Genomic DNA, 19,693 nt, shown 5'->3' with positions numbered 1-19,693 from the left:
TTTCCCTTCGTTTTGTAATATTTCAAAACTTACCAGCAACTCCTGCTATACCAGAACAGCTTCTTCAAGGATCTGCAGAATCCTTACAGAAATTGGTCATCAAATACTGTCCAAACATTACAGAAATACCAGAGTGCATCCGCAATTTAAATAAACTTCAAAATCTTGACATCACTCGTTGTCCAAGGTTGAGCAAAAGGTGCAGAAGGGTAACAGGAGAAGATTGGCCCAAGATCAAACATATCCCTAAAATCGAGGTAGAAGATGATGACAGTGGTGAAGAAACATCTGATTAGGTATGGTTTATGAGGATTTAAATCTATCATATTTAGTTTCACTTTTTTATCCATTCTTCAATTCCTTTTTCCGCATATTTATGAGGATTGCATCAACCGCCGCGGATTACAAATTCTCTCTTCATAACCCACCAGTAAACTCTGATTCTTACCATCAGAAATTACTCGAAGTAAATGAAGTTAATTTTATTATTATTAGTAATTCATGTGTTAATTTGTGATTTAGTGAATAAAATAAAGTTTTGATTTTGAGTGAATTTAATTAATTAAATCGGCAAGAAATTATGTAGAAAGTGAAGGATTATATGTGAAAGTTGGGCCATTGCTTTTTTATTTGCTTGTGCACGTTTGTTTATTTTCGATTCGAAGAATTTATGTCTATTTCGTCGGCTAATTTCTTGGGTGAGGTATAATGTAGGCAGTTCCTCGTAGTTTCAACGATGTAAAATAAGTTCTTGAAAGCAAGTTGGGTTGATGTTTAACGGAGATTTATGTTTCGGTTCTTTTTTTTCTTTTTCTTTTTTTTGAGGTGTTGAAGGTGAAAATGTGTTGTTGAATTATGGTTTTTTTGATGTAAATGACAGCCGCTGCGTCGATTGCCCAAGGGCATCTTGCAATGTTGAAGATCGTCAAGAAGCAGCACTCAAGGTTGGTCGGTGCGGTGTCAGTTCTGGATTAGTATAATGGTCTGGGTTTTGTTATAGCAACTAGATGATCAATCATAAGGGTTTAGTCTAGTGGTGAAAGTCTTGGGTTTAGGATGTATATTTCTTCCTAGGTTTAGGATTCAAATCCCATTGACTACATTTTCTTGGGCCAAGCTCCCTAGTGTAAAAAACAAGTCACCCTAGTGTAAAAACAAGTCACTTGCCATGTTCTTGCATGGGAAACTTATGTGGACACGGACATAAGAGCATGAGAATTTAATCAAGCTATATGTAAGTTAATCCAAACATTTTAACTATATATAGAAAAAAAAACTATATGATTTTCGTGAATTAAATTAGAAAGTTTAAGAGTGTTTTGAACTGTTGATGATGCAATGCATATTGACTATTGATTCTTTCATAACTTGTTTTAAATTTTGTGTATTTATGTTATTGAATCTTTGCTCACCTTTCAATATTATACTTGCATGTGACTGAATACCGGGACTCTTCCTCTTTTTTTTTCTTTTATTTGTTTTTATTTCCTCTATGAAAAGTACACATTTTTACGTACAGTTTTATTTCAGATATGTTGGATCTTGCTTTCAAATCCTAATCTGCATATAAAAAACTCAATATTTTAGTAATTTGATTCTTATAGTATAGTCAAAAATTATATTAGAAGAATCTCTATGATGTTATATAATTAATGTGAAATATCTCATTTCCATGCCTTTTTTATAGATGTTAGAAATGTTGCCTTTTTTATAGATGTTAGAAATGTTAAAGTAATTTGTAGAGATTGTTTATCGTCATAGTATCATGCTTTCTGAAAGTAATATACTCATTTATAAAAATTAAATTTCTTAATATGATCTTTGTAAAATATGCTTAAACACTTGACACTTAAGCTGAAAAACTTCAAAAGTTTTCATATGACCCCTTACAAGAAAACAAGTCCAATAATTTTTTAAAATTGTTTAATATCTCAGAAAATTTTATCATTAGAATTATACATATAACAAAGCCACTTTAACTCATGTTTAAACAAGAATTTCTTTTTATTTAAACAAGAATTTATTTTTATTTTTCCCTTCTCAGGCTACATTTAAAATATATTTTTTCCCTTACAAAAAAAAAGGCTATGCATTGAGGGGTGTTTTAGTCCGTTGACATTGATTAACGAGAGTGTTTTGGCAACTTTGTATTCATTTTTTAATTTTTGATTTAGAAATGTTATTGGCGCATGTTTTTTACACTTTAGTATGCAGGTGATGTTTACACTCTTTGGGAGGTGCATAAGATGTAACATAATGTTCAAACATGGCTTTTAGTTGTATTATTAGAAGCGCCACTGCATCTTCTTCCTCTTGGTGTGGGGCGTAACGATAGTTGATGAACAATTTGTCATTGGTGGTCTGTTTTTTTACCTTCTTTTTTTTTTTCTCTCTTCCAGTAAAAGTACATGTCTATCTTCTTTTTATTTCATTTTTTTAATTTTAGTCCTTATGTTTTTTATTGCTTGTTTTCATCCTTAATCTTTTTAGAAAAAAAATTATATTTTTAATTTTGTTCTTAAATTATGATTCATAATATTTTTTTTCAATTTGTTTCTTATTATTTTGATTTTTTATTTACACTATCGATTTTTTTATTAAACTTTTATTTTGTTTTGTATTTAAATTTTGTAAATTTTATTTTATACAAACAAGCTTTGTATTGTAAACAAATAGTTATTTTTAAATAAATATTTTTAATAAGTTCAACGGGCTAAAACCGTTGAATCAAATGGATATATAGATATTTGTCCAATACTAAGAACATGTTTAGTATTATAGTTGTTTTTGTTATTTTTTAAAGTATTTTTTATATAAAACTATATTAAAATAATATTTTTTATTTTTAACATTAGCATATTAAAATAATTTAAAAATACAAAAAAATAATTTGAAGTAAAAAAAATTAAAATTTTTTAATAATACTTTTAAAACACAAAAACAAACAATATTTAGATTTGATTGTGGGATAGAATTTGGAGCTGTATATGGTGCTCTTCCATTTATAATATATTTACTCAAACCTGGTATACTGGATTTTATAGCTAAAATATTAAACGAAACCAGGTGATTGTTTTAAGCAGTTTTGTTCCTCCTCCATCCTTTTCTATCCCATGCAGCTTGCAGAGGACTTGTACAAGTTGTGGGATCTATCATGTTGATGTTGGTGATGGTTGGAAACTATCATTTAAAGTAATCAGGGTAAGTTTCATATTAGAAAAGGCTAATCTAGACGAGTGATGGACGATTGAGCAGAACTACGTGAATTTTTTAAAATTTAGTGAAAGTATGATTTGTAGTTAAAATCTAAAGAAAAACATTTCAATATAATTTTAGCAAGCTAGATAATTATAAAGTTTTGTACACAATGTTACTAGTCTTGCCAACTCAATGGATCAAAATATCAAGGGGAGTTGCAAAGAATTAAGTTGATCAATTCACACGGCATCAAAGTAGAATTATCATTTCCAGCATACAACCACAATATATTCAATGTAATACCCAAGTTTCGGCTCTATAGCCCAGAGGGCCCATAGCCTATAAGTTCAGCTAGTCCCTAAACTCAGGTGTAAGTAGGGGTCTTTCTACTCAGAAAAGAAAAGCAAGCAAGAACCAATTCTTCAGAAAGATAAAACGTAAGAACACACTGACATCTCTCAAGTTTCCTCTACTGTAGGTAATGAATCATTATCTTTGGTGGGTTTTATTTTGGTTTGTGGTTATTGAGTGTTGATGACAAGGTAAGGTCATTCTAAACTTTGTCTTTAATTTCAGATTATGAATAGTAGAAGACTTTCTAGGGCTTTCTGAAGGAGGGCTCTCTGAAGGAGATAGTTTTCTAAACTTGGTGTAAAATATATACTTTAATCCTTTAACTTTTAAAATTATAAATTTTCAATCCCTAACAATTTATAAAATTTGATTTTGATCTCAAACTTTATTTTTTTAATTTTTTGATTTCTAGTTTGAAAAATAAAAGAGAAAGTTGTTGAATTCTAATAGTACTAAAAAAGGCTGAGTTAGGAACGACTTCGACCAAAAATATAGATGATTTTTGTGTCAACGAGTTCTTTTAATGGGTATAGTTTATACAAAGTGTTTTTTCCTCTTAAACTTGTCTAAAATGATATATTTGAACTCGAAAATAATTTTGGTTTTCGATAAAGTGTTTTTTCCCCTTTTGAACTCGAAAATAATTTTGGTTTTCGGTTGATTGTGAATTTTGAGATCAATTTTTAAGTTGTTAAAGGCTATAAATATATTTTATAATTAAGATGTCTGTTTTGATTTTTTTTTTAGTTTAAGGATAGTTGAAAATAAGTTTTTCTTCATTTAAAACAAACCAAACAAACCAGTTTGATTTTTTAGAGATTAAAGGTCGTCTAAATTTGAGGAGTGCAAGCAATGCATTGCTTCTTTTTTTTTTAACAAGCTTTAAGGGTTATTTGCCGTTGAGAAGATTTTTTTTTTTAAAAAAAAAAAGAATGCTTAGGCCTTTTTACTGGTGGCCCAAGAGTTCTCAGACATTCCTCGCTCGAGAGACTGATATTTTTTTATTTTTTTATTTTTATTTTATTTTTATCTATTACAATTGCATTTCTTTTCTTACTTATTTGTTTTTTTTTAATTTTATCATTTAATATTTGGATGATTAGTAATTGAACAATGTAATTTGTTTTGATTTTTTTAATCTCTTTGATATTTTATTGATTCTTAATTTTATAAGTGTTTATTTTAAATAAAAAAATTATATAAAAAAATTGTTTAATATTATTGAGTTTATAACCTAAGTCATAAGTTTAGCTTATTAATTTTGGTTGGACAGGAATTGGGCTTGATAGATATTTTTGTGTGCATTTTTTATTTGAGAATTTTTCATGTATAAAAACACATAAAAATCTGCAAATACATTTGTTTTAAGAATATTTCGTGCAGGTCAAATAGCTACAAAAACATATTACTTCATCTCTCGTTTACTTTTACTTCTTTCCCACCCTTCTTCACTTAGTCAAATACTGAACATTGACTTGTGCTCTCCTATATATCAATATTAATATTTTTTAAAATGTAAAAATAATATTAATAGTACAAAGAATTTGTAATAGTATTATTAAGGCTAATCAACCAAGTTAATTTTAAACCTCATAACTCAACTATTTAGTTTTTAATTAAATTAAATGAGAGTTAACTCAATTTAAATCAATCAATTTTATAGGTCTAAATTCAACCTTGATGATCGATCAAAACATAATTTAACTTTGAAAAAAACTTCAAGATAATATATTTTTTGTAAAATAATATAAAGATGATGACAAATTGGATCAACCTTGCCCCTTGGGCTCGATAAACTTGGTCGTGAACTTTATTGAATTTAATAACTTTTTTATAATTTTTAGTTAATCATATGATAAAAATAGATGCTTATAGAATTGGGTATCAACTTAAAATTAGACATTTATTTGAGACAATTATCCCTAAAAAAAAAATAAAAATCAATAATGTTGTCTATTTATCCTCTAATCTAATATTAAATGATGAAATTAAAAAGAAATAAATTAAAAAAATAAAAGAAAAAAGAAAAATAACATATCATATTGATGGGAAAACTTGTCAAGGCTTGTACATCAAGTAAGTCAAGCTAGTATGTCAAATATATAAACTGATTTATGAACTCTACTTGGATTATAATTATTTTAATCTATTTTTTATTTAACTACATAATAATAAAAATAGATAATTGTGAAATCAAACACCAACTCAATACCTAGATTTTTTTTAGATTATAATAACCTCATAAAAGACAAAACAAAACCAATTATAAAACTAAATTCTGAATTAATCTAGTATCTAAGGATGAAAAGAAAACTTATGTAAAAAATTTAAATTTGCTAGACCCACGAATCAAGTCAACCAGCCAAACTTGTGAATAAATCCATAAACTTTATAAAGTTTAATAACATAACTTTTTTTTGAAACTATTTTTTTAATTATATGAGAAAAAATAGATGTTAAAAAAGTCAAGTTCAATTAAAAAAAGACATTTCACTAAACTTGTAAACTAAAGCAACTCGAGTTACCTTAACAAACTTGAAAAATCACGTTAACCTTATAGAAAGGTAAAATAAAAGGAAACAAATTACAAAGCTAAATTCTTAACAATCTCTATTTTAAAATATGAAACTCACAAAAATAGATTTGAAAAAAAATCAAAACAAAAAGAAAAAACAAAAAAAAAAGAAAAAATCAAACACTACGGATTATTATTGTAATCCACATCGCAATGGGTGAACAATAATTTCCTCAATATCCTTTAATTTTTATTACTTTATAAAGTTTGATAACATGATTTTTCTTTAAAATTATTTTTTTAATAATATAAGAAAAAAATAGACTATAAAACAAAATCAAGTTTCATTAATAACCCATCAAATTTATAAATTGAGACAACCTGAGTTACCTCGACAAACTCGCAAACTACACTAACCTCATACAAAAGCAAAAAAAAATGAAAAACATTGCAAAGCTAAATTCTCGATTTTCTCAATATTAAAAAATAAAATCAACAAAAAAAAATAAAAAAATCATAAAAAAACAAAAACAAACCATATATATAAAAAACACTATAATAGTTCACAATAATTTGTAAGGAATCTACGATCCTTTTCCTTAGCAAACCTATTAACCACATTAAGGCAACTTAGAAAACTAAATTCTTAACAATGTCAATTTTAAAAGATGAAATTAACAAAAATAGATTTTAAAAAAATCATAACAATTTTTTTTTTTAAAAAAAGCAAAACACTATGGATTACTATTATAATCCACAGTGCAACTGGGAGAACAATGGTTTCCGGTTTGACTCGATTTTTTCTGTTTGGTTTCAGATTTTTTAGGTTTGGCTTGTTTTTTCAGTCTAGATTCGGTTCGATTATTTCGTTTTCAGGCTTATAAAATCAAAACTAAATCGAAATAATTCGTGTTTTAAAAACTCTCATCGATTTAATTGGTTTTTTTTCAAATTTCAATTTTTTCTGTTTTTTTTTTCTAGTTTCATATGTTTAATCAGTCTTTCGGTTTTTTTTTGTTCAACCTTAATATATATAATGTTTTTTTTGTTTGTTTCTCAATTTTTAACCTTTTTATTTTTAAAATCTAAAACTAAACAAAATTAATTTTTTATTAGTTTTCTTTGTTTGAATTCTCATATCAATCCTTTCAATTCATTTTAGATTGATTTTTATGAATATTATAAATAATTTGATTATATTTCTCACCCTTCCATTGAATTGATAATGTAATAACGACAACAAAATAGATATTGGCTATGTTGTTTATGAAAAGATTATTTAGAATTTGTTTATAGCTATTTTACTCAAATTTTATATGAGGTTAAAACCGAGGTAAATTTTTTTGACAATATGAAATGTCCGAAATTCACTCCAAATACTTAATTTCTAAGATTGGTATTTTAAAGATGAAAAGACAGAATTGAATAATGTTAAAGAGCACAAATTAAAATCATTTTTTTAATTATTCATTTTCAATCCTATATTCAATAAGATTAGATATTGCGTGTATTTCACTTTTAGTGCTTCCCTTTTTTAAATTAAACTTCTTGTAATTTTTTTATTTAAAATTTCTGAGTTTAGTGCAAGTGTTATTAAATTATTATTTTAAATTAAAATATAAAATTTTTTTAAAAATTGATTTCTCAATATATTTAATATTATTATTTTAAATTAAAATATAAAAAAATTTTAAAAATTGATTTCTCAATATATTTATCTATAAATATTATTGTTATTATTATTAAACTCGGTTAACCAAATAAATTAATAAGATAACTTATTGTTCTAATTCGTCAGGTTTTAAAATAAGCAAATGGATTGATTAAAATTTTATTCGATTAAAATATTAATATAATATTATTTTACTTATAAAAATTAAATAATATAATTTTAAATTGATAAAATCAGCTTGAATCAATTCGCTAAAACTGATGACCCAAAACTGAGAACTTAGATCTTGGGCTTCGATAACTTTGATATATACACCTGAGTTAAATAAAAAGGTTTAATTCAGTAGGGCTTAGGATAAAAACTGATATCTAACTCAGTCAAGCATAAGAATTGTTTAAAAAAAAAATATAAAATCCAACTCTTTATTATCAATTTGTTTTTACTGTTTAGTCCATTGAGAATTGTTTAAAAAAAATATATTCTAAAATCCAACTCATTAATATCAATTTGTTTTTACTGTTTAGTCCATGAGAGTTGTCGGTCGCTTCAGTTCACTTCACTTGATAAGTCAGTCCCAATTTCCAAAACCAACTTGATCTCTACTTGCCACCCCCAACAATAATCTACACCATCCATCTAATTTCTCCCGAACAAGAAACCTAAATCTGACGGTCTAGCAAGCACTACCTATGGGACCCACTCTCACCAATCTTTATCACTCTCACCAAAACCTGCCATGTGGCATGACATCATAAGTGACACCCATACACCCTTCCTATCAGCAACCCATGAATTGCCACGTCTCCTAATCTAATCTGAGAATTACAGGATTACCCTTTCTCTCTTGTCACCCATCTCATGTGATCAGTTATTTTATCCCTCCTCCTTTGATTTTCTCTCACTTTCTGTGGATCCAAACAACCCCTTATAGGTTCTCTATATTTTCAGCTCTCTCTCTCTCTCTCTCTGTGTGTTCTCTTCAGTTATAGAGGGAAAAGTGAAGACCCTTTCAATCTCTCAGTGAAAAAGGTTTGTTTCTTATACCTTTAAAGTTTTGATTTTTATTCAATTTTTATTTGTGGGCTTATTGATTTTAGTATGATTTTATTGAATTGATGTTTTTTAATGAATTTTGGGTCTTTTAGCTTGATGGGTTTTTGGATCTAATGCATGTTTAATTGTTTGGTGATGTGGGTTTGTTTTGTTTGTCTAAGATTTGATTTGAATTATGATTATTGGTAAGAGTTGCTGCCTGGGATCCAATAAAGGATTGAACTTTGAATTATGATGTTATTTTCTGTCTCAAAAGTTGAAGACTGGGAATTGGTTGGAATTTTTAGATTAATGGTTAAGTGGATGCATAAGTGTTGAAATCTCTTGGGATCTGAATTCTGAACTAAGAGATTGTGATGTTCAATCATGGAATCAGTTGAAGAAAGAGTGATTTCTAATTGACTTGATATAAGATAGTATAATAATGAATGAATTAAGGATGGCTATGATAATTGATAAGGGAGTGAGGATTAGGTTTAGTTTCTGTATGTTTTGGACTTTTGATTATTAGTAACAGGATCCAGTTAATATTTTTATCAATTTGGCATGAGTTTCTGCTGCAACGATGCACAGAACACAACATTATCAATGTGAGGATCTTTTTGGTTGGTGAGGGTTATATAATTAACAATTAAATTGTTGTGAATTATTGAAATAGTTAAGAGGGTAGATGCTTTAAAACTTATTTTTGTGGCTGAAACAAGGATTTAAATGAGGTTAGATTATGTTTGGTTGTTCTGTGCAATATGACCTATATTATTGCTTGTTTAAGTTTTTCGGATGGTTTCTAGTGTTGCTTCATTTATTGACTTGTTGAGTGTTTTTACTGCAGGAGAGAAGGCCATGTGAGCCGTTTGAAGTCCTGGAGTGAGATTGTTGCTTTTGCAATTTTGATCAGCTTTGTGGTTTTATTGGTGTGCACAAAATGGGCAAATGCGAGGGTTGTGGAAAATTGGGAAGAATGGTGTCAATGGATGATTCTGTGGATGCCTATCATTTCTCTCTTCTATTGTCTCCTGTTGTTTCTGTTTGGGATTGTATTGTCCGAAAGATGAGGTATTCCTTCAGACCTGAGTGGGTGTAGTTCTCGAACTTCTGAGATTTCATTAGTTTTTTATACTGAAATTAGGTGGTGCTGTTTAGTAGTAAACAAAGGGTGAAAAAGGAACAGATAAAGAACGAAAGAAAGTTATAGGGAAATGTACACATTTTAGAGTTCTCTTTGAGCTTCATAAATTGAAAACAGGACAATATTTAGAGTTCAGTAGTTATGGATAGCATAGCATGTAATAAAGTGCAACCTGTTGTGAGGAAAGTGAAGAAGAAGCAGGTCAAAGGTGAGATGGATCGTCTCAGGCAGGCTGAGAAGAAAAAGAGGCGTCTGGAGAAAGCTCTAGCTACATCTGCCGCAATCCGATCTGAGCTAGAGAAGAAGAAACAAAAAAAGAAGGAAGAACAGCAGAGACTTGATGAAGAGGGTGCAGCAATTGCAGAGGCTGTCGCTCTGCATGTCTTACTTGGCGAGGACTCTGATGATTCATGTAAAATTGTGCTAAACAAAGAGGAAGTTTTCGACACTTGGAGTTGTGCTGGCAACATTGACCTTTTCGTGGGTGAAAAGAGGCCATCTCTCCCTCACGAGGACTTCCCAGGGAATTCATTTGAAAGAATAGGCTGGGTCCCTTGTACTTATGGAACTGGATGCCAATGGAGGAGGAGGGAAAATAATGACTTGACATTTTCATACGATTCTCTTCGAAGGAGTATGCCAGTGCAATACCTTGACGATGGCAGTTGGGGTACTGCAGAGTTCTCAGCTGGACTTATTGCAGCACAAGCTGTTTCTTCTCTCCAGATTGCAGAGGATGCGCATGGGGATACATTTCTCTTTGACGGAATGCTAAGAGGGTAGAGAAGCAATTCTCCGCTGCCTTTCGAAAATGAGTCGCTGTTATTGTTCCAGAATAATGGTTTTGTATATATTCGTGAATTTCTTACTGTCATTTATCAGATTTGCGTGTTGCTGCTTCTGGTTTGAACAAATGTTCAACTTGTTATCTCTTTGTGTTTCATCATGTCATTTGCTCAAGAAGCATGTTTAATTTTTTGCTACTGGAAAACATAATTTTACTGGTACTTCGCTTTCCTTGTGGAACGATTTCTTTGATTAATTCTAGTAGACTAACTTCATCGTTCACCGTTAAAGCAATATCGTCCATTTCATTGAGATTTTTTCTGTTCTTTTTGGTTCAACGTTTGAATCATGTTAACATTTGATTCGCAATCCTCTCTTAAAAAAATATCAAAATTGTGACGCACACTGATCTATCATGAGTTAGATGTATGGCATTGTAGCCTCAAATTACTCACGGGGTGTGCGTGGTGTGTACTGCAATTTCTCTTGATATTGATGAGTAGTTCTCTTGTTAATGTATAGATGAAGGTGAACTTGTGGTTCTGCTGATAAGAACCCAAAGTTGAATTGTAGGTAACAGTCACTCTGAAAGGCTAGTGCTAGGAACAAAAACGGAATACCGATATCTTCATCTGGGCCACGCTCCAATGGGGCTTACCAGCATTTACGTGAGCTATGGAAGACCGGGATGGCACCTGAAGCATTCATTGCTTCAAGTATTGAAGCAGGAGACCGGTGGTGCTGTTTCTGTGATCCCACGGAGTGTTTACTAGAAGCCCCTTCTGTTTCTTCACCATTTCTTCTTTTTATTGGTTTAATAGCACTGTTGATCTTTGTTAGGAACGTACGTTTGTGGCACTCAACAAGCTTCCATGGCAACCAATGAATTCCTTCCATCTTGTCCTCCTGTCCACCACTACAAGATAGTAGTATATGATGTCGGCACTTCACTTTTCTCTTGGGTTTGAATTCGACGAGAGGTTGCCGAAAACAAGTTCTCTCAATCCGAATAAAATGCGGCTTTTTAAGAGTGTTTTTTAATGTATTTTTTTTATTTAAAAATATATTAAAATAATTTTTTTATTTTTTTAAAAAATATTTATAATATCAATACTTTAAAATAATTTAAAAATATCAAAAAAAATATTAATTTAAAATAAATAATAAAATATTTAAATTTTCTTAAAAGCATTTTTAAAATACAAAAATAAATATAGTCATAACCTAGGTGTTCCTGTAGAAGAAAATTTGTTTATACAAGTAAAAAAAATGATTGGAGAATTTATCTAATAGTTAAATAAAATAAAAAAACCTATTCAATTGTGATCGATAATCTTGTAGGTAAGATTTTTGTTTTTACATTTCAAAAATATTTTTGAAAAATAATTTGATTTTTTTATTTTTAAATTACTGAAAAATAAATTTTTAAAAAATAAATAATAACATTATTTTAATATATTCTCAAATTAAAAAAAATATTTTAACAAACAACAATTACCAAATACCGAACAATCTCTATTAAAGCTGTGATTAAACTACAGTACTCCAACTCAACTTGCCATGGCCTCGTACCATCCATCTTTTAATCACTAATTTCACAATCCATATAGTTAGAAAACACGTTGGAAGGCAACATGATTCCTCTGAGGATCTTGATAGAAGATAAAAAGGTCCTCTAGGTTTTTTTATATTAAAAAAATGGTATGAAATCAAAATAGGTTGAAAAGAAGGGAGATACTGAAACTAGTTCAACTACATCTTAGACCCGATCCAAAGATATACTTGAAAAAAAAACCTTGATTATTTAATTAATGTAGATCAATTATTTTTATTAAAATTAATGATATTAACTTTATCGAACTCAGACTAGGTTTAATTATATAAATCAAATTACAAGTCAATTTCAATCCTTTTATTTGTAGAATTTTTGTCGGATAAGTCACAGATTTCTTTGATGAATCCACCGAAAATAGATGGAGTTTAACAATTATAGTTCAAGGAACAACAATTACTAGCCTCCCTCACATCATGCCACGTAAAGAAAGAATTTTAGCACGACCCTACAGTACAAGTAACAATTAAAAGAAAAAACGCAACATGCTCTACGTTTATTGAAAATGATGTAGTAACTTAGAATGGCCAGAGTGGTGATCGTGGTCTCGAATTAAAGCTCTTGTGGATGCAGCAAATTTTAGTGGAAGAAGTCCCAGTCTTGACGCCCAACAGAACCCCGGCAAGGGTTGAGGTCGAGAGTTGAGATCACTCCGATCATGTATTTTTTATACCAGAAAAGCATGTCCAGATCCCATGAGGATTAATGGTGACATATGGATGCGGATAAGAGAAAAACACTTCACATTGATAATCTTTTCAACGTGCTTTGGTGCTTTTAGGCACCATCAGAAACGCAATTCAGTTGGAAAGCAATGAACAATTTTACATCGATACACAATGAATGAATCTTTGATCAGCTAGATGTATGCCTAAAATTCCGATGCAGTGGTGGGAGCTCTGGTTCTTGTTGTGAGTTCTGCCAAGATAGTTGATCTGATCCTTGCTTACTGAGTTGCCGCTGAAGCAGTACATCTTCATCCTGATCAGCAACTTCTGTGCTACTAGGTTTGGCACCATTCGTGATGAGGTTTTTAAACCAGGACGCTTGGAATCTAGGGACTCCTGTGTTTGAGTTTGCTGGGGACTCGGGAGCAGATCCATTGCTGGAAGTCACACCCACAAGGAATCTATATGCAACTTTGCTGGCGGATACAATCTCAGTCTTGGCTTGTCTAAACTGAAATTACCAACCACACATTTAGGGATTAGGGGAAAGCTAATCACGATAGGCAAGCTCTGAAGCCTCTATCAGTTCATATGAAAATCAAACTAATTCCTTTTCTTTTTGGTGATCAAACATCCACGTTCCAATCTGATTAATCACCACTTTCAGTTCAAAATATCAGATTAATCACCACTTTCAGGCCATTTTGAATCGGTGACCACAGAACATGAAGCCACCAGTAAAAAATGGGATGAACCAAAGAAAATATAATGGATGCACTGTGGGTGATTTCATTGGTGCAGATTTAATTCACAATCTTCTGTACTATTGTTTGAAGCAGAAGATTATACTGCATGTTTGATAAGCGCTAAGAACTACGTTCACATCCTCAATGATTTCATACACAGAAAAATCCTAAAAAATAACTTTAGAAAAAAAATAAACAGGGAAAAGCACTAAAATATGGGAAAGTGAAGCACAACACAGATTGCACTTCACATGCAAACAAACAAGCATTAATGAATTTCCACCTGTTATGAATTTTGTGTGGAGGGTACAAGAATATGGACTTCGGGTCTCTATAGCTCCAGTGAGTGCACGTGGAGAGTACTAATTACTTGAAGTTGACAGTGGTAATCAACTCAAGTGTGGGATACAATCCTGGGAAAGAAAAAAAAAGAAATACAGTAGAACATCTCACCCGGAAAGCTGTATTTCCTGCTATTTCCATGGCAGCATCACCAGCATTGGCAAATCGATTGACCCAACCTGTCAGACAAATCACAGGAACATCCACTTCAGGAATATTGCAAAAGTAAAAAGTGCTGGCACAACAAGTTTGTTTCTTAAGTTGAAAAAGGTGAAAAACGGTTACAAACCCAAAGAAACAAGGGCTAATCTTATAATTCATAGGCAAAATTTACTTTATTATTGGCAAAGGAGCCGTAGTTTACAACTAAAAATGCAGGACCAGTGGCCAAGTGGGATGGAGCAGCACTATGAAGAAACGGAGCCCAGCCCACCCTAAGGCAGAGTAGAGCACAAAATGCAGAATGACTCTTTTTTGTGATCTTCCATAATTACATACTTCCTCAGACTCTAAGGTTAATAAGGCAGGTGCTTAGCCAAGAAACTTTAAAGGATTTTTGGATAAGGAAGCCTTTCCACACTGATTTCATGGAGGATGGGAGGGAGAATGGGCGAGGGAAAAATCTTGCCAGGTTTAAGGACATTGTCAAACTCAAGAGGACATCTGAAAGCATGAAAAATACACATAAAAGATCTCCACATACTCTATTTCTTGATCATGAATCTGAGTCTACTGGACAATTACATTCAGAAAGAAAACAGTGTTCCAGTATACAAGCAGAGCACACCAATCACACTCAATAGCCAGCCACATTATCAAGATTCAAGTTTTAGATATTCTTCTCAGAAAAAAGACTCTTACCTGGAAGTTTTGGCACACCAAGCCTTTCACAAAATTCATCACAGAAGTGATTACAGTTCTTGGCCAACAAGTCATAGTCACTTCCAGGCCATTCTCTACTAAGTTCCCGCAAGATCTGATTCACCTTAAAGATTGAAAAGCTGGTTTTTCCTAGTACAATTCTCTCACGGTATGTATACATTGGATTCTTTCCGGAAGGGCAGCTAAAAACTCCAGTTCCATGTTCACAAAACCCAAAAGACCATTCATCTTCTCCATATACCTGACATGCATAAGAGAAACAGACCTATTACCCTCAAGTCATATATTCACTTCATCTGAAGAGCATAATGGAAACAGCCTGAAAATAAAAAATACCAACAAGAAAGTAAAAGGTGTAACATAGTATTAAAATATAAGAGCTCAGTATCTAGTTTAAGACATGAGTTCATTTGTCTATATCTAGTCACCTTACTGCATAATTCAGTTTGGAAACTATAGATAACAGAGCTTCGTCACACTGCAGCACAAGACATCAGCGGACTCAGTCTGTGCACAAGCTTGTGGTTTTCCATAAACAACTCCACTGATACTAGGAAACTTTAACTAAAACTTAATCAACGAGACAAATCCGTTTACAATGCTGAGTCAGAAAACTGAACTACATCGAAAGGAAGCAGCAAAAAAACATAAAATCATGATTATGAAAAAATGCCCCCTCCACATATTGCATGTCAAAACAAATCCCCTCCCCCCATCCCAGCTTGACTTTAATCTCTTCAACAGTCAAATAATTATTGTTCAAGGCAAACCCAATTTACAGCACAGCTGAAACTTCCAGATCTTGAATGACAAGACTTCTAGTTCTATCAACACAGAGACCTCAAAACACCAATAATCCACCATATAAATGGCAGGGACCCGAAAACAGTAACTAGCTCTCTCAATTAAAAATAAAAATTCCAACAAAGTTCAAAACTTTTTGCTTATTTTGCCACACAATAATTCAACCCATAAATCAATGACTTCTTTAAGTACTGGAACCAGAACCAAAACCAAAACCCTAGATCTCACTTTCCACTGGCAAAGCATTAAATCAAACCATTACAGTCAATACTTAATTAATCCTGGATTTCTCTAATCTTATACTAACTCCACCGTAACAACTGCAATTAAACAAACAATAGAGAGAGAGGGAGAGACCTGAATGGCGCTGTGGAAGATGCCACCGAGACCAATAGTGTCTTTGAAGATCTTGTTGATGTTCAAAATAGTGTTGTTCGTCTTCTCCGATCCACTATTTGTCACGTCATATACATGCAATATCACCTCCGTCATCCTCTCCCTCTTTTTAACCAGTCCAGTCCAAAAACTCTAACCCTGCTTTCACCAAAATCACACGCAGAAAAGCTCTCTGTCACTCTCTCTCGATCTTACTCTCCGCCTCGTTCAACTTCTTCTATTCAATTTTGTCCCTCCCTCCCTCTTTCTCGCTGTGAGGAATTCGGAATTTTTAGATTTTCGCCTCGAAATGCTAAAAAATTGCTTTTTTTCTTTTTATTTGAAGAGAGATGAAGGAAGAAGAGTTTGATTATGGGAATCTAAGAAATTGTGCCTCACCATCATGATTTTCTTCTTTTATTTTATTTTCTTTTGGGTTTTCAACTTTATTCCCTAACTAAAACTCTGCTTCAATTTAGTCCTTTTAAGTTTTAACATTATTTTATTTTGTCTACATAAATAGAGGTCAAAGGTCTAACCGGGGACTGATTTGATAAGAAGCTAAATAAGTGGGGACTGATATACAGTTAATCCAAACTTTTTTTTTTTTTCCGGAGGGAAAGGAATTGGATATGTTAAATCGGTCCCAAATATTTGGCAGAATTGTAATTAAACCCTAAAAGAAGGGCTTCTTTTTATATTTAACAACTGTCTGCCACTACTGGAGAATTCAGTAATGATTAGGAAGAGTGGGGATTGGGATAAAGTAGGGCCCCACTATGATGGCAATGGCAATTATCATATCCTCAAAGGCTAGTCTTTATCTTAATTACGATAATGCCCTCTCTTTTAGCTTGGATTTTAACTGGTCTTCATCTCTTTTTTTTTTTTAATTAAGAAAGTGTAAAATAATAAAAAAGTGTATTTTTGTTTTTATTATTGTGAATTGAAAAGGATATTGAATGAAGTTCATAATGATATGTTAATTAATGAATATAATTAGAAAGACAATAAACATTTTTAACAATCAAATTAATTAAAGAATGGAAAAGAATATGAAATTGGTAGTTTTTTAGGGTAAAATTTGTTATTCACAATTTTTTTTTAATGAATATTCAACTATACAGTGAAAAAAATAACTCGTTATAAAGGCAGCAGCATCTAACAAATATAAGAATATATAGTTAAATGGGTCTGCTAATATAATATACTCCTATTTGTTTGGTTTTGGAAAAGAAAACAAACAAGCATGGGTATATTATATACCCATTTAAATAAATATCTTTTATTTTAAGAATAGATATCCTTAAGTCAATATTTAAATCTTAGGATTCACAGTCATCTTATTAGCCACTATTTTATGATGTTGATATGACAAGTTAATTAATTTATTAACCAATTCTAAACCTAATTCAAGATAGATGATTTTTGATTGGTTATATCTAATTAAATCCAATAAGTCAATCCAAGTCTAATCATAATCTTATTTGATTTAAAAAAAATTGAAAGGTATTATTTTATTTTTAAAAAAAAATCTTAAAATAATAATATTTTAAACTAATTAAAACTCAAATCAGATTTGATAACTTTGCTAAGAACTAAAAACAAAATAGAGACCAACTTTCTTAATTATCAATCCAACCTTTTTAGTTGTTTAATTTTGATACGAGGGGAATTAGACAAGATGTTCTTAATCAAACAAGAGGGTTTGTTAATATACTCATATTTGTTTGTTTTCTGGAAAAGAAAACAAACAAGCATGGGTATATTAATATACTCGTTTAAATAGATATTTTTTATTTTAAAAATAGATATTCTTAAGTCATTATTGAAATTGTAGTATCCATAATCATCATATTTCTTATATTTTTTAGTAATTCATATGAAATTTAGATCTTATTACCCATTATTTTATAATATTAATTTCACAAGTTAATTTTTTTATTTATCAATTTTAAATTGAGTCCAAACTATATTTTAAATTAAATCAAGTAATATCTGACTTGGTAATACTTGTTTGACCTATTAGATCAATCATGCTAATTGATTTTTATTTAAATTTTATTATATTTATTTTTAAAAAATTAAAATATATTATTTTAATTATTTTATGAGTTTCAAACAACATCATTTTAAACTATTTAACTTTTAATTCCAGGCTTGATGTGAGTTTAATAACTTTGCTAATAATTAAAAAGAAAAGAGACCGACTTTCTTAATTATCAATCCAACCTTTTGAATTTTAGACAAAGTATTGTTAATCAGACAAGAGGGTTTGTCTAAATTATACAGTCAGAGTTATATTATGTGATTGTGATGGAAAGGGAAAACACCTCTCATTGCCATGTTTGGACTTCGGAGTGAAATGAAGTGAGATGCAAGGGGGAAGATCCATCCAATCAAAATATTTGATGGTCAAAATGATCATTAGATATCATGTGCTGTAATAATCTTACTCTCAAAAAAGTATTGCCATGGCTACTTTTTCAAGTTTTGGCACAAGGAAGATGACACCTTACCTTATCGCTGGCTGTGAAGAATTATGACTCTCCTGGGCTATGTTTCATTTTTTAAAAGTGATTTTTAAAAAGTGATTTTTTTTATTTTTTATTTAATTTATTTGTTATTAAAAAAATTGATTAATAAACAATATTTTATAATCAAAAAAATTTGATAACATTTTTAGTAAAAGTATTTTTCTAAAAAAATTGAATTATTTTTTAGAAGTTCTGAAAAATTTAGAAATATTATATTATTTATTGATTATATCAAATTCATTCCTTAAATTTTTTATTGCTTTATATATATATATAGTTTTAAATATTTATTTTTTAATTTCATCTTTTAAAATTTAATTTTTATATTAACTTTGATCCTCATGTTTGTAATTGTTATTTTTTTATTAAAAATTTTTATTTATCAAATTTGATTCTCATTCTTTTGATTGTTATTTATTTTATTTCAAATAATTTATAAAATATTAATTATTACTATTTTAATTTCTTCATCTTTTATTTTTTATTTTTTAGATTTGATCTCTACTGTTTTGATTATTATTTATTTTATTTGAGATAATTTATAAAATTATATTTTTTTTCAATTTCGTTTTAATTCAACTTTTTAACTTATAAGATTTATTTCTCATTATTTTAATAAACTTAAAAAAATAAAACATTAATAAGATATTTTTTAACTTATTTTTTATGATATAATCAAATATTATAAAGTATTTTTTAATTTATTTTTCATTACACTACCAAATATTAAAAAAAATTATTTTCTTAAAGTTTACTTTCTCAAAATATAATTTTTTTAAAAAAATTATTTTTTAATAAAAAAACTAATTCTTAGGGTTTGATTAATATCACGACAGAGAAAAGATGACTCCTTGCCTTGCCCATGGCCATGAGCTCACAGTGAGCCGAGTCCATGCGCTTGCTAGCAATCAACACAAAACACTACTTCCATTCTCGTTGATCCTCGCTGTATCCTGACAGCGTGAGCTAGGAAATGTCCAATACCATGATGTCAGGAATTTATCATGGTGACAGAGGCAA

General features: G+C 30.1%; 3 protein-coding genes across 3 annotated transcripts; 2 read left to right on the top strand and 1 right to left on the bottom strand.

Moving 5' to 3' along the window:
- Positions 1-9,664: 9,664 nt before the first annotated feature.
- LOC105135273 (uncharacterized) lies at positions 9,665-9,971 on the top strand. Its single transcript, XM_011040076.1, has one exon. The coding sequence runs from the start codon at positions 9,718-9,720 to the stop codon at positions 9,874-9,876; it is 159 nt and encodes a 52-aa protein (XP_011038378.1). The 5' UTR covers positions 9,665-9,717; the 3' UTR covers positions 9,877-9,971.
- An 11-nt stretch (positions 9,972-9,982) lies between these two features.
- Positions 9,983-10,987, top strand: LOC105135272 (uncharacterized). Its single transcript, XM_011040075.1, has one exon. It carries the CDS (start codon positions 10,063-10,065, stop codon positions 10,702-10,704), a length of 642 nt encoding a protein of 213 aa, XP_011038377.1. The 5' UTR covers positions 9,983-10,062; the 3' UTR covers positions 10,705-10,987.
- A 2,055-nt stretch (positions 10,988-13,042) lies between these two features.
- On the bottom strand, positions 13,043-16,580 carry LOC105135271 (uncharacterized). The gene is made up of 4 exons (XM_011040074.1): positions 16,119-16,580; positions 14,937-15,198; positions 14,187-14,254; positions 13,043-13,498 (listed from the first exon to the last, which is right to left on the bottom strand). The coding sequence occupies exons 1-4, from the start codon at positions 16,251-16,253 to the stop codon at positions 13,175-13,177; spliced, it is 789 nt and encodes a 262-aa protein (XP_011038376.1). The 5' UTR covers positions 16,254-16,580; the 3' UTR covers positions 13,043-13,174.
- Between the last annotated feature and the right edge of the window lie 3,113 nt (positions 16,581-19,693).

The sequence above is a fragment of the Populus euphratica genome, unplaced genomic scaffold, assembly GCF_000495115.2.
Source record: "Populus euphratica unplaced genomic scaffold, PopEup_1.0 scaffold72.1, whole genome shotgun sequence".
Taxonomy (NCBI): domain Eukaryota; kingdom Viridiplantae; phylum Streptophyta; class Magnoliopsida; order Malpighiales; family Salicaceae; genus Populus; species Populus euphratica.
This window is presented reverse-complemented; position numbering and strand designations above follow the sequence as displayed.

Bases quoted from the DNA above. Each gene is read 5' to 3' on its own strand.
- LOC105135273 (XM_011040076.1), top strand. From the start codon at position 9,718: ATGGGCAAATGCGAGGGTTGTGGAAAATTGGGAAGAATGGTGTCAATG.
- LOC105135272 (XM_011040075.1), top strand. From the start codon at position 10,063: ATGGATAGCATAGCATGTAATAAAGTGCAACCTGTTGTGAGGAAAGTG.
- LOC105135271 (XM_011040074.1), bottom strand. From the start codon at position 16,253: ATGACGGAGGTGATATTGCATGTATATGACGTGACAAATAGTGGATCG. The intron at 14,255-14,936 runs GTAAGAGTCTTT...TTTGTCTGACAG, and splicing joins TGGTGTGCCAAAACTTCCAG to GTTGGGTCAATCGATTTGCC. The intron at 13,499-14,186 runs GTGAGATGTTCT...TGGTAATTTCAG, and splicing joins CAGGAAATACAGCTTTCCGG to TTTAGACAAGCCAAGACTGA.